The following is a 13,149-nucleotide window of genomic DNA, read 5'->3' as shown; positions in this document are numbered from 1 at the left end:
GCTATGATACTCACCCTATACATACTTATTTGTGACATCACTGCTGTATATGATATACCTCTGCTGGCTTGATTAAAGTATATTGACAGATAAGCACACATTTCAACACAAGTGCGGTAAACTGGATTATGAGAAGGGGCAAAAAAGAGAGCTTAACTGCAACATGTTAAAGATTTGCGAAGTAGGAACTGTTTCCCCCTGTGTCCAGTATATACATTTACCATGGTCTCTATTTTCATGATAAATGTGCAAGTTGCCACAATATTTTTACAGTATAACAGGACACTAGTACGGGTTACGTTCATTTACCATGTTTTTTTTTTTTTTTTTTGGTTTGTTTTGGGGTTTTTTTACCGTTCAGTACATCTGTTTTCAATCATTTTCGCCAATTCAGTCCGAATTGCTTTCCTTTGATTCATAGAGAAATCAATTTGTTCTTGCAGGTATTGGATTATCGTTAAATCCAGACGAGCCACATTGTACCGCCTTCTGTTACGTTTATCCATGGAAACCACTGTGTCTAGGATCTGAATTAATTACCAGCTGATGCCTGATGATGCCGAAAGTGACGCACTGATAATACTTTATACTGTATTCAGATTCCGGGTAAGGGACAGCCCAGTCAACGTCATTTTGAGCGGGGAGTTTGTTGGCGGAAAAAGAAACAACGGAAGAGAAGAAAACAGAAGTAGTGGAAGCTTTACTGCGGTATTAAGAAGTTTAAAGGTATTTAATTTCCTTTCAGTTACTAAATTCATAAACGAGGCACAGTGTTGTTGGGATGTTTATAATAAATGTGACGAATTTAACGCGCATTGGGAGATAGTATGCAACAGATCATAGCAACAAAAAAGAAGTTGCTGTATTGTGCAAGCCAGTGGTAGGGTAGTTTCTCACTAACGGCATGATATTTCTTTGTTATGTATTGATTGTGTTATTGCATTTTCTTTGTTGTTTCATACACAGATTGTTTGTGTACAGTAGTACATATGCCACGTAGCTACCGTAACTTATCTGTTGTAATAATAATATGTTTGAGTGCCCATGTTATATAAACAAGTTATGTACTGTCTCCCACAAAAAAAAAAAAAAAATCATAGTCAAAAAAATTGATTGTGATTTGTTTATCGTTTTCAGGGAAAGTGTGACCATACTTAATGATCTCAATCTCAACTCCCAAGATGTAAAACGTTTGTGTGATTGTACTCCTGTTACACAGACAGGCCATTTCCTCGTTTGTAACCTTCCATTATATAACCATTGTAATATCAGTATTTCATTTTACAGATATTAATATAATTGCAATATGGATATTGTATACGTTTAAAAGCTAAATGGCACTGAGTTATACAGAGTAAATTTAAAAAAGTGCTACTTGGCTTGTGTAAATATTTGTCAGGAAGCCACATTACAGGTTGTGAATATAGAGGACCTGCTTGATCTAAATTGTCATACACTGGTGCTACCAGTTATAAAATCACACTATGAACATGTAGCATATTTTAGAAAGCTGCCAGCATGTGTGCTAATAAAACACAACAATCATGTTCAAATAAACATTAGAATTTGAATGGATCTGTTTACCACAGTCTTCTAATGTTATTGACCTTGGCACTCTACTCAAGTCAAAATACAGACCTTATTTTATAGCTGTTTTTTTTCACTTTTTAGGTATTCATATAATGGAAGTTGCCCTACAAACTTTGCAGAAGAAAAGTGACCTTTTGTATGTTCAGTCAAAGGATGACAAACATGATGGAAGATATAAACTTTCAAGTAAATGTTTTTGTTTTTTTTTCATATTGACCAGTAGTAGTTGGTTTAGATGTGTTTGTTGGGATCTCCTCTCTAGAATGTAATATTTAGTAAAGATTGTTTTGTTAATGTTATAATAATCACTAACTTGTTACTTCACTGTGCCATCTGTCTTATTGTGCTTTTAAATCAAACTACATTTGGTATTTACATGCCAAGGCTCTGTAGCACTGAGTAGAAACAGACTTATTTAAGAAGTCTGTGAGACATCACCATCAGTGGTGCAGTTGAGCCAGAACAGAGTTCCGCTACTTTTTTCAATAGGCAGGACCTTGACTTAAAGAGTTAACTTAAGAATCAATTTAAGAATAATTTTGATGCATGCAATCTCTTTTCTGTGTGGAAATCAAAATAGTCTTTCTATACCATGCCACTGAATAGGCATTAGGAACCAGATTCCCTACGTGCCACTACTGATGGTACACGAATCAGAGTCTCTGTCTCCGATAACCGGCATGTTTGCAGAGTCACGTCACTCACATCTCCTGATTCCTGCACAATTGTACGATTCAGTCAGTCGTCCTTGTGATGCAATGAAGAGAACATTAGGAACTTCTATTACAAACTACAGTACTAAAGTTTAATAGGGCTAACAATATATATTTTTTTTAGCAAAAATGCTGATGAAAAAGTAGCCAAATTGTGTTTTTTAAAACAACTAAAAAACGCACTTACATTTAAAATTTAACATGTATTACAAAAGCATAAATAAGTGCTACACATTTATTTAAAAAAAAACAAAAAAAAAAAAAAACAGTAATGCTATAAACTATGTAAAGTAAAACAGTAAACAAATAAAACAGGAATTTGTATAATTTTTGTTTAAGAAATCTATTTTGTTGGCGTTCCAGTACTTTTGGGTTTAGGACTACACCACTGATCACCATGTTCAGTTTCTTAAAGCCTGCTACTTTTATGGTATAGTAGAAAAATAAATATGTTTTTAAAAAAAAAAAAGAAGTAACACAGAGTTGTGGCTTTATTATAAAAAGACATAACCTTTAATTCCTTAAGTCTCTAATGCTGGCATTTTCCCATTCTATGTTTACTTCAAAAAAGGGGGTTACTGTAAAAAAGGGGGGTTAATAAAGCACCTAGGCTGGGGGGAAAGGTCCAGGGAGTTGAACATAGTTAGGACCACTGTATTTTTACAAGATGCTGTTCAGATCATTACAATAAACTCCAGTGTTTCTATACTTATCAAAGGGTTTAAAACTTTTTTTGTGTGTGTAGTCCAATTGACGTTTCTTGTTTTTCTTTAGGTGAAGTAAGAGCAGATATTGAAAGCTTGTATGAGGCGGTACCACAGCTTTCCAAAGTCTTCCAGATCGAAGACAAAATTGGAGAAGGTGTGTACAGTACTTGCATTATTTTTATAACCAGTGGAAACTGCCTGCTACTTGTGATGCAGTGTTTTTTTTTTAACTCTTTAATTTTGTTCTTGCTGCTTGGTCTCTAGCCAGGTCTTGTACAGTGTGTGTGTAAATATAAAATGTTACATATTTTACTTTTGACAGGTACATTTAGCTCCGTTTACTTGGCAACAGCACAGCTGAGATCTGGAGTTAAGGAGAAGTTTGCTTTAAAGCATTTAATTCCTACCAGCCATCCAATACGAATCGCTGCAGAACTTCAGTGCTTAACAGTGGCTGGGTGAGTGTTCTTTGGCAATTCCTTTTGTGAAAGTTCCTGTCTATCATGGTAAAAGCTGCATTAATGGTCACTTAAACTAAACCGTCACCATCTTTTACCAGCAAGTGAACCCCAGAACAGTTTTGTTATTTATTATTATTAATTTATTTTTAAATACAAGTTAATGACAGATTGGGGAAGAGACAGTGATAAGATTAGTTTTACAAAGCCTATTGGAAGCCTTTGGATCAAGCTTGAATTGAGATTTGAGTCCTGTGGCTTTGCAATCATTTATTTAAACTGTCTCATTGGGTTTAAACCAAACCAAAACAGAATTTTGACAGTCTTTATCGTGCATGCTTTAAGTGGCTGTTTATAAGAATGCGTGGCATTTTCAGACTATACATGTCAGAAACAATAAAAAAGCAGCTTTTTTGGTCTGCCTTCATCTCTATAAAGAGAAGCCTGTACGACGCTGTACTCTTTTGTATTTTCATGTTACAAAAGAATGTAAAATGCAATGGCGTTGTGAGAGAAAGGGCATCATACAACAATCTGAACTGCGGTGAAAAGCTGTACTTTTTAGGCTTAGTTTAAGTTTATAAATTGAAGTGACAATATTTTTATATAGTGGTAAACACAAATGTATATTGTATTTTGTGTGTGCGTGTGATTTTTACTTGCTGTTAAATATATTTGCGGTATCATTTTGGGGGACGTATACTGTACATGTGTGGTTTTTTTGGTAAAATATCAATTTCTAAAAGTAATAACCAGGGTTCATGATCTTTTGGGTTAAACAAAGAGTCAAACAACCACTACATTTTAATGTGTGAGATTCACACAGAGCATCTCTGTGATCTCAATATTATTTTTTTATTTTTTTTTATAGCTAGCACATTTCAACAGTACATTTTTGTGGTAGCTGAAAGAAATGTTAACAGGAGAACCTTTTTTATTTTACGTCTAGAGGAAAGGAAAATGTTATGGGAGTGACATCTTGCCTAAGGAAGGATGACCATGTGGTTATTGTTATGCCTTATCTGGAACATGAATCTTTTGTGGTAAGTTTGTTTTGTAATTTGATCCACAAACATGAATACAGAAAAATGACCAAATGAAAATAATAAAAAAAGTTTATATGCTGCCATATTCTTTCAGGAAATTTTAGGTTGCATCAGTTTTGCAGAAGTACGGGAGTATATGTTCCACATGCTGAAAGCTCTAACGCACGTTCATCACTTTGGCATCATTCACCGTGACATCAAGCCAAGTAACTTCCTGTACAACAGGCAGCAGAAAAAGTATGTATACCTTACTACCTTTATTATGCATTTATGGAATGCAGACTCTGGCAAAACGTAGTAAATGTAGTCTGCTTTTTTCCATTTGTGTTATCTATAACACAGAAGTTCATATTCCAGTTTATTAGAGTTCATTTTCACAGTAAAATCTTGATTGTTTTATTTCAAGTATTTCAGTGAACTATATGTCTACCCCCTTTCAGATGCATGTTCTCATTTCGTGGTGTTTGTCGATAGCGCAGAGTACTGTATTCAAGATGTACTGCATTATTTATTCACTGTGCAATCCTTTTGAGAGGGGAGGCGGGTGCTAGAACTACTGAAGGGTTGAAAAACTGATTTCTTTTTTCTATTTATGTCTCTGACTCAAGCAACCAGACAATGAACACTGGCCATATTTTGAACATGTGCATTATAATTTGTGCTTTGATGATCAAAAGGTCCAAAAAAAAGAATCTGGGAATGTGAAGGTGTTCTTTTATCCTCCGTTGAGTGTATTTAAATATATTAAGTTTTAAGTAAACAGTGAATTAGTCCATGTTGAATTAGGATTACTGGTGCACCTTGGGGATGAGACTATAGTTAAGAGGTCATGTTACAGGGGCATGCTGCCACCATAATATGGCTATCTACTTAGAATGTTGCTTTAAGACCAGTTTAAGCCAATATAAATAATGTGGCTACGTGCGTCACTAGTTTATCCACGAAGAATATAAATATTGAAACACATCACACAGATCTGGCACACTAACAATAGAAATAATTGCTTTGGATTCATGATCAGAAGTGTGTTCTTTTTGGCACAATGGGAAAATGCATGTGAAACATTGGTCCAAACAAAGAAACCTTGGAGGTAGTTGCTTGTAATGTTGAGTTCTGCAGATTTTCAGTTATTAAACAAATCCTGGAGACAGCCAGTATTTGGAGAATTCAAGGTTTTTATTGCAATACGGGCCTTGTCAAAACAGAAATCGCTCAATTCAGTACAGTTAAAGTACAGCTGATTTTATAACACAACGTCTATTTGAACTTAAATGTATAATTGTAGGGCTTTGAGACTTTAGGCACAACTAATATTAACTTCTGTGCATTTAACTGACATTCTTTTATAACTTTTTACTGCAACACATTCATAATGAATACAAGTGGAACATTGCATGCAGCTCATGCGTTGGAATCAATAGGAATTTGCAGCCGTTATTTTAAAGTGTAAGTGTGTGTTTTTTTTTTCTAATTGCAGATATGCATTGGTGGATTTTGGCCTAGCACAGGGTACTCCTGATACCCAAGTCGAGCTCCTGAAGGTTGTAAAGGGCGAGGGCCAGGAGGGAAGTTGCTTGAAAAATAAATCTCACGTCACCACGGGGAATAAGACACCTCACAGTAGTACAGCCGCTAAAGACATCCCTCAGAACTCCTCTGCAAAACCACCTGTTAAACGATCCTGGTCTCTTGCTCAGGCTAAACAAGGAAAGGTTCTGCATCAGATTTCTTTGTTTGAAAATACATTTATAAAAACAGTTTTGTTATATGACCACAAAGCTGATTTATTTATTTTTTTTCTATAAATTTGAATTAAAATACCAAACAGTAGCAAGTTTAATTAATTGGTGTTTTGTACATTTTAGTAACTTATCACCCTTGATACAAAACAAACAATAACACAGAATTGGAAAGGAGTGAATTCAGAATTAAATTACAAAATTGTGCTTCTAAATTGAATTTTTTAGCAGTTTTTTTTAGGTCAAAGTCCACAATGACCAGTACAGCAGTACAGTACAGTTTCAAAACTTTTGGTGTAATAAAACCATTTGACCAGAAGGGGGAGCTGTAGATAAAGCCCTAACCAGTTACTGGTATTTGTTTTTGCAAAAGCGTTAGGAAAATAAACTCTGAAAATAGTTATTAATATAGTTAAAAGACAAGCTTACCTTAGGTATGCTTAAATAAGATAATCCGTTGTCTCCGATTTAGAACTTTTCCTCTTGAAGGGTCAAACTTTGCTGTTAAATAACATAAACAGCTTATTGCACCTTCTGGTATATTGTATTCTCAGCTTTTGCATGGCATGTTGCACTTGTGAGGGTGTTTATGGCTCTGTCTAGACATTGCTATTGGGTTAACACACTGGGGATATCAAGGTGTCTGAAAGATTTACAGGCACCTGCTTTATTTATTTGACAGAGACCATAGGTCTTTTTTTTATTATTTATTTATTTATTTATTTATCTTTTTATATAACATGACGCTGAAATGGCCGTGTCAAAAGTGTTAACCTAATTTTGATGTTCTTACAGGAATCACTATTGGTCAACTCGCACCGTTCTGTGTTTGGTGAAAGAAATTTAAACAGTCTTAACCCGCATGAAGGAGCTATACTCAAGGTAATTGGAGCAGCATCCCCTTTTCATTGCAGTACTTTATTAGTGATTTATATTGATATATATATATATATATATATATGTTGTGTGATGGAGAATAAAAAAATAGTTATCACACATAGTTGTGGCTTGTACTTGTTTGAGGCTGAATATATTGGTAATAGTGCATTAAAGTGTGTTACTGGCTGTATAAAAATGCCAACAGTTCATAAAGAAATTTAAATGTGGCTGACGTTTGGGTCCAAGAACATGATCAAATTTAGAAACAGAAAAAAGCAATCTGACCCAACAAGCCGATACAACATGAATATACTGTTGATTAATTTATATGCCTTTATTTCATTTAATTTGTATTTTATTTTAGCCAGTGAAACCATCCAAGGCTGTAGATCTTACATCCAGGAAAATGGCAGTAACAAAACGCAAGCCAGTGCTAGCTAAAGGTGCAGCCAGCAACCACAGCCGAAAACCAACCGCCCAGTGCCCTGCAACCCTGACATGTGACTGCTACATGACGGATAGAGTTTGCAACGTGTGCCTTTCAAGGTAACGCTGAACACATAATTCACTGTTCTTCAAATTGTTGAACCTTAAGAGTTTTGAATTGCTGATTCTGCTCTTTTTATCGCCTCCGGGACCTTAAATTGGAGAGTGCTCAAAACTGAGAAAGGGACTATGAAAAGAATGGATGTTAATGCTAATGTAATACATATGTCTGAAATTACTTTTAGTTAATTTTGGGCAGGGTTGTATAACAAGAACTTTTGGGTGTTGACCGGAATGTATAGGGTATGTGTTTCTATTTATTCCTGAAAATACGCAAGTACTCCACTGCTTTATTCACATATATAATGGTTGATGTTTAAATCTTGTTGTGTGCTTTTATACAGCATTTAACATCTCCCACGTTAATTCCTATTCTGTAGTACAAGGTTTCCATGGCTAACAAAAGCATCTCTGCCTCCCACCAGCCAAATAAATGGTTCCAGATGGTCGTTGAACTGTGCACATAACTTCCAAAACAAAATCTGCAAACAAACAATAAACAAAGACCAGCATAGTTTTTACAAAACGGAAAGAATTTGAAGTGACAAGGAAGCTTTCATTTGTCTTGGAAACCTTGAATGCCTGATTAAAAGAAAGCCATAGGGCGGGAGGTGAAGAAGCCAAAAAAACTAACAAAACCAGATTCAGATTCAGTAATGGTCCAGGTTTTTCAGTGCTGTATACCTGCTGTGTACTAACTGTCCTGCACATATCTCAGACATGAAATCGTATTTTAAATATGGGTGTTAAGTAGATTGTGCAGGTTTAGCTACCATCTATAAATAAATATGCTGTATTTTGTTTTTAAAGACGGCAACAAGTTGCCCCAAGGGCAGGTACTCCTGGTTTCAGAGCACCTGAAGTCCTTACAAAGTGTCCAAATCAAACCACAGGTACAGTACTTTTGTTTCTACAGGCAGTTTACTTGCTAACTTTTTTCAATGGCTCTTTAACGTTTTGAGTGACCATAGCTGCTGAATTAAATCTAAACAACTAAACAACCAATAATTCCTTCATCAAACTTCTCAATTGCGTATGTTGTATTTTTAAATATTATCATATTTTTCAATTACATATGGAATTAATTTTACAATTAATTCTAACACCATTAGGCCATTTCCTGTTTTGTGTTATAACTGGAAGACACACATAATTACTATAGAGCATTTTCCCCTATTTCTGCAAATAAAATGTTAGCTGCATGCTTTTTATTATTCCCTATGTGACCAAGACTTCAGTTTTTCGATTCATTAAACAACTGCCTACTTTCAAGCAGCCAACACTGGTACCAAAACATCTGTTTGCCTCATTTCTAAAGTCTTCTGCCTAAATTCATGATTTAAAACACTTGTAACTTTCTTGTCTCTTTCCCCTAATCTAAGGGAAACATGTATACAATTCCAAAGTTGCTTTGACATTTTTCTTTAACTGTAAAAGACCTTGAATAAATATTAAACCTGTCCAATTGAACAAATAATTAGATCAATTATGTTTATTGAGAGCTTAAGTTGGAATGAAAACCAGAAGACCCTGCGGCCCTTGAGGACTGGAGTTTGACACTCCTGCTTTACAGTATATTGATTTCAGCAGTGTCTGCATTGTAGGAAATACACAAAAATGACAAAACATTAGGTTTGTTCTATAATGGAAATGCACACTCTAGACCCATAGTAATTGGGCTGTTGTGCTTTTGTTAATGAACACAATATGCTTTTTAAAATTAAAAAGAAAATGGGAAAGAATTTTGTATATCAATCATGTGTTTGATCATTGCAAAACACATGCAAATAATAACAGTTGACAGCAGTGTAATTATTTCAGCTTGTGGGAAATTGAGTTCTGTGAGTTGAGTTTGCATATCATGCCAATGTGTTGCAAGTCATGTGGTTAACATGTAGTAAAAGTTCAAAGTGGGGCCCCAAAATGTTTGCAAATAAAGACATAGTTAGACTTAAAGGCCTGGCATAACAGTTACATAACATTAATGCCCATCTCTAAAGTCCAGTATGTACAGCTATGGCCAAAGGTTTTCCATCACCTTATAGAATGAACAAATTGTAAAGTCGAATGAAACCTGCTGAATAATGTTAGGTTAACGTATTAAATGACGTGCCGCTTTGTAGTTTTCCATATACTTAACGAAATAGTGTACTACTATTGTGGCTTCTGGTAGACTTTTGCGATATCATTTTGTAGTTTCTTTGATTACATTATGTTAAATTACCTAAAATATGTTCTAAATAATAAAATAATCATCTAAATTATGTTGTTGTAGTTGTCTCAATCCTAAAATTCCAGGTGATGCAAAACTTTTGGCCATAGCTGTTTTAATTGCATGCTGTATTGTTTAATGTTTTCAAAATTGCACTCAGCTGCATGAAAAGACTGAATCTAGATGTTTTAAATGATATTTTGTAGTTGATGAAAATTGATACAGTCCTTTTAGGGAGCACGACATGCATAGCATTGTTGTTTCTTTGATACTAGCTTACAATGTGTTTTATTTTGCAGCGATTGACATGTGGTCTGCAGGAGTCATTTTCCTCTCCCTGCTCAGTGGTAGATATCCTTTTTTCAAAGCAAGTGATGACTTAATTGCTTTAGCACAAATTATGACCGTCCGTGGATCCAAAGAAACTGTCCGTGCTGCTAAAACCTTTGGTATGTGCATTTTTTAACGCGTTCAATTATTTATTTATTATTTTTGTAAATATCTGCTCTCCCTTCTGAAATTTAAAATCTGTAACTTTTTTTACATTGTGACATGTGATATATGCATGTGACTGTTATACATTAAAAAAAAAAAAAAAAAAAAAGAAATACATTTTTCCCTAAAATTGGCAGTCAGTAAATAACCATATGAGCAAAGACTAGTTATCTATTTCATTTTTGTGCATGTGGACATCATCAGTAATGTCTTTTGAAATGCTTATGTGTGCATTGCTCAATAGCATTGCAATGTTTGTTTTATAAGTATTGTTGTTCTGCAGGTAAATCAGTGCTGTGCAGCAAGGACATTCCAGCTCAGGATTTAAAGACTCTGTGTGAGAGGCTAAGAGGAACACATTCTCAGAAGGGGAGCTGTGTCTCTGAAACAAACACAGTCTCAGATGATCTTCTGGTTACACCTGATGCTTGCACTGCTCCTATAAAGGCGGAGATTTCTTTCACAAGATGCCAACAAGCCCAGCAATATAGTCTTGTAGAAGAGGCCCAGCAGGACAGTCAAAGCGACTCAGACTTCAAAGACAGCAACATGTCGTCAGATATAAAGGGGTGGGACAGAGTTCCTGACACGGCATATGATCTTCTTGACAAACTGTTAGATCTGAATCCTGCTACAAGGATACAGGCTAGCCAGGCTTTGCTGCACCCTTTCTTTCAAGGCTTGTGATTTTGATCCCACTGCTGGAGCGGTGGGTGAACTCTGCTTTTCTGACAAGGAGCCAAGCTTCTCCAAAGTGCCTTGTTTCTATTTTCTCTGTGAACAAAGAACTTCAAGGACAGGTTATTACAGATGGTATAATGGAAACAACACCTGAAAAAAGGCATGGAAAATAATCTAACAATAATCAAGACTATTCAGCTATAAATTGCCATTGCAACAATCCATTACAAGGCACGTGGCAGGAAGGGCAGTAAGGGATTTCCTTGTATTGTAATGTTTTCCTTATATACTTATTATCTGGTGTTTACAGATAACAACCAGTTATACATGTGTTTTTTTTTATTGTGTTGGAAAGTGTTGTCACTTTGCTTTTATATAAAAAAAAATAAAAAAAATTATAAAGTTTATATTGGTAGGGTAATTGCTGAATTAACGTTCAATTAAAATTTGATTTTCTAAGTATGGTGCGTTAGTAATACTTAATGCATTTGTAATGGGACTGGACTTTGGAATAAAGAAAAGGCCATTAAATGAATTATTAAATGTAAATTACATTATTAAAGCCAGGAGGAATCTGGTACAAACCTGGCAATGTCTATTGGTGCCTTTTTAACTAGAAGTGTTGAAGGCTTCATAAGAAAGCTGGCATAAATTGAAGTCAGATGTACAAAACCTTGATTTCACTACTTGAGAAAGGTTAAGAAGTGTAAGGAAGCATCTGAGAAATTAAGGATTATTAACCGTACAAACAACGTTAAGGGTGAGTCATTGTGATAAGGATAAGGGAATGGGGGAGGGGGGAGAGAGAAAAACAGAAAGTGAAGAGCCTTGTAAATGATCTGTTAAAGGGAATAAGCAAGCCTAAGAATGATACATGATCCAGAGGTCCGGTTTAATCCATGGAAGCCGGTGTTGGCAGCAGTCCTGAAGGCAATAAAGAAGGCATGCTGTTCTACAGGTCTTGTGCCAAATGAAAAAAAAGATATAAAATGCATCAAATATTCCTTAAACAACTGCTGAATGCTGGTTGTAAACAAGGAACTGATTAGTATTTGCTAAATTTAAATGTCGAAATTAATTGTGGTGGGAAAAGTATTCCATAGTGAGCCAGTAAAGCCTTATTTAGGGATACAGTATTGGACAGATCTGGCCATCTTATTTTAAAGATCTGACTAAATCACAATCCCCAAGGTGTTTTTTGCATCTGAAACCTTTTTTTGTTTTGTTTTGTTCTTCGTCACATGAACAATTAAAATCGGCAGAAAAAGTAGCTTGCCCTTCCAAAAACCAAACAAGCAGATTAAGAGCCCCGGCTGTACAGGCAGATACAGTAGTGCTTCTGAGATCAGGATCAAGTACATACAGCAAAGCTCGTACCATCAAGGAACGAGAATTACAGCAGGTCAAGGTTTGATTCGTACAGGACCTGAGGATGCTGAGCAAAAAAAAACTAGCTTTTTCCAAGAGTGCTCCTACTACTTGAGATTGAGACACAAACTTACCCTGAGCAATCCTATATACAGCACAGCCTTTTACAACACATACTGTAATTAGTTATTACTTGTAAAAGACCACCATGCTGGTACAGCTGCAGGCAAGGGTCTAAGGCAGAGGGTAGATTTAAGTTAAGATGACAGTAGCATAGGGTCAGGTTGAAAGTAGCCAGGGGTCAGCAGAAAGAAGCTGAAAGATGATTTGCAGATGAAAGTAAGGGTTTAAGGGGTAAGGCAGTGCTATGCAGCAGCATCAAAACTGGAATAGAGAGAATTCATTAAGAGAAAAAGATAAAGGTAAAAGGGAGGAGAGCAAGGGGCTGTGTAGCTGAAGCCTCTTTTTTTTTTTTTTTTTTTTTTTTTATAAATGTGGACTGTGAAGAGGCCTTTTGCCATCAAAGTATGTGGAGCTGCAAGTTCCCAAAGAATGAAATGAAATTTTTGTTTCATCCCACTCTCCTGCCAGCTGTATTGTTTGCAGCAGCAGGTTATGAAAGATGATAGCAGCTGTGCCCCATGTTGGAAAGAGGGCCTCACTGTGTAGTTCCGTATGCTTCCAGTGTAGGAGCAGGCTAAATGAAGGAACTGCA

At 35.6% G+C, this 13,149-nt stretch overlaps 1 protein-coding gene across 2 annotated transcripts; it reads left to right on the top strand.

The window, feature by feature from the left end:
- Positions 1-572: 572 nt before the first annotated feature.
- Positions 573-11,601, top strand: LOC117416816 (cell division cycle 7-related protein kinase-like). Of its 2 annotated transcripts, none has more exons than XM_034028214.3 (12): positions 573-726; positions 1,672-1,776; positions 3,078-3,164; positions 3,333-3,468; positions 4,418-4,511; positions 4,609-4,751; positions 5,992-6,226; positions 7,049-7,135; positions 7,497-7,678; positions 8,489-8,571; positions 10,190-10,339; positions 10,669-11,601. In XM_034028214.3, the coding sequence occupies exons 2-12, from the start codon at positions 1,683-1,685 to the stop codon at positions 11,070-11,072; spliced, it is 1,695 nt and encodes a 564-aa protein (XP_033884105.2). In that variant the 5' UTR covers positions 573-726; positions 1,672-1,682; the 3' UTR covers positions 11,073-11,601. The 2 variants fall into 2 exon arrangements, with proteins under 2 accessions (XP_033884105.2, XP_058891033.1); XM_059035050.1 differs by having other exon boundaries at positions 576-726; positions 5,992-6,080; positions 7,050-7,135.
- The last annotated feature ends 1,548 nt before the right edge of the window (positions 11,602-13,149 follow it).

This window comes from Acipenser ruthenus, chromosome 12 (assembly GCF_902713425.1).
Source record: "Acipenser ruthenus chromosome 12, fAciRut3.2 maternal haplotype, whole genome shotgun sequence".
Taxonomy (NCBI): Eukaryota; Metazoa; Chordata; class Actinopteri; order Acipenseriformes; family Acipenseridae; genus Acipenser; species Acipenser ruthenus.
The sequence above is the reverse complement of the archived record's forward strand: the minus strand, read 5'-3'. Positions and strand labels throughout refer to the sequence as shown.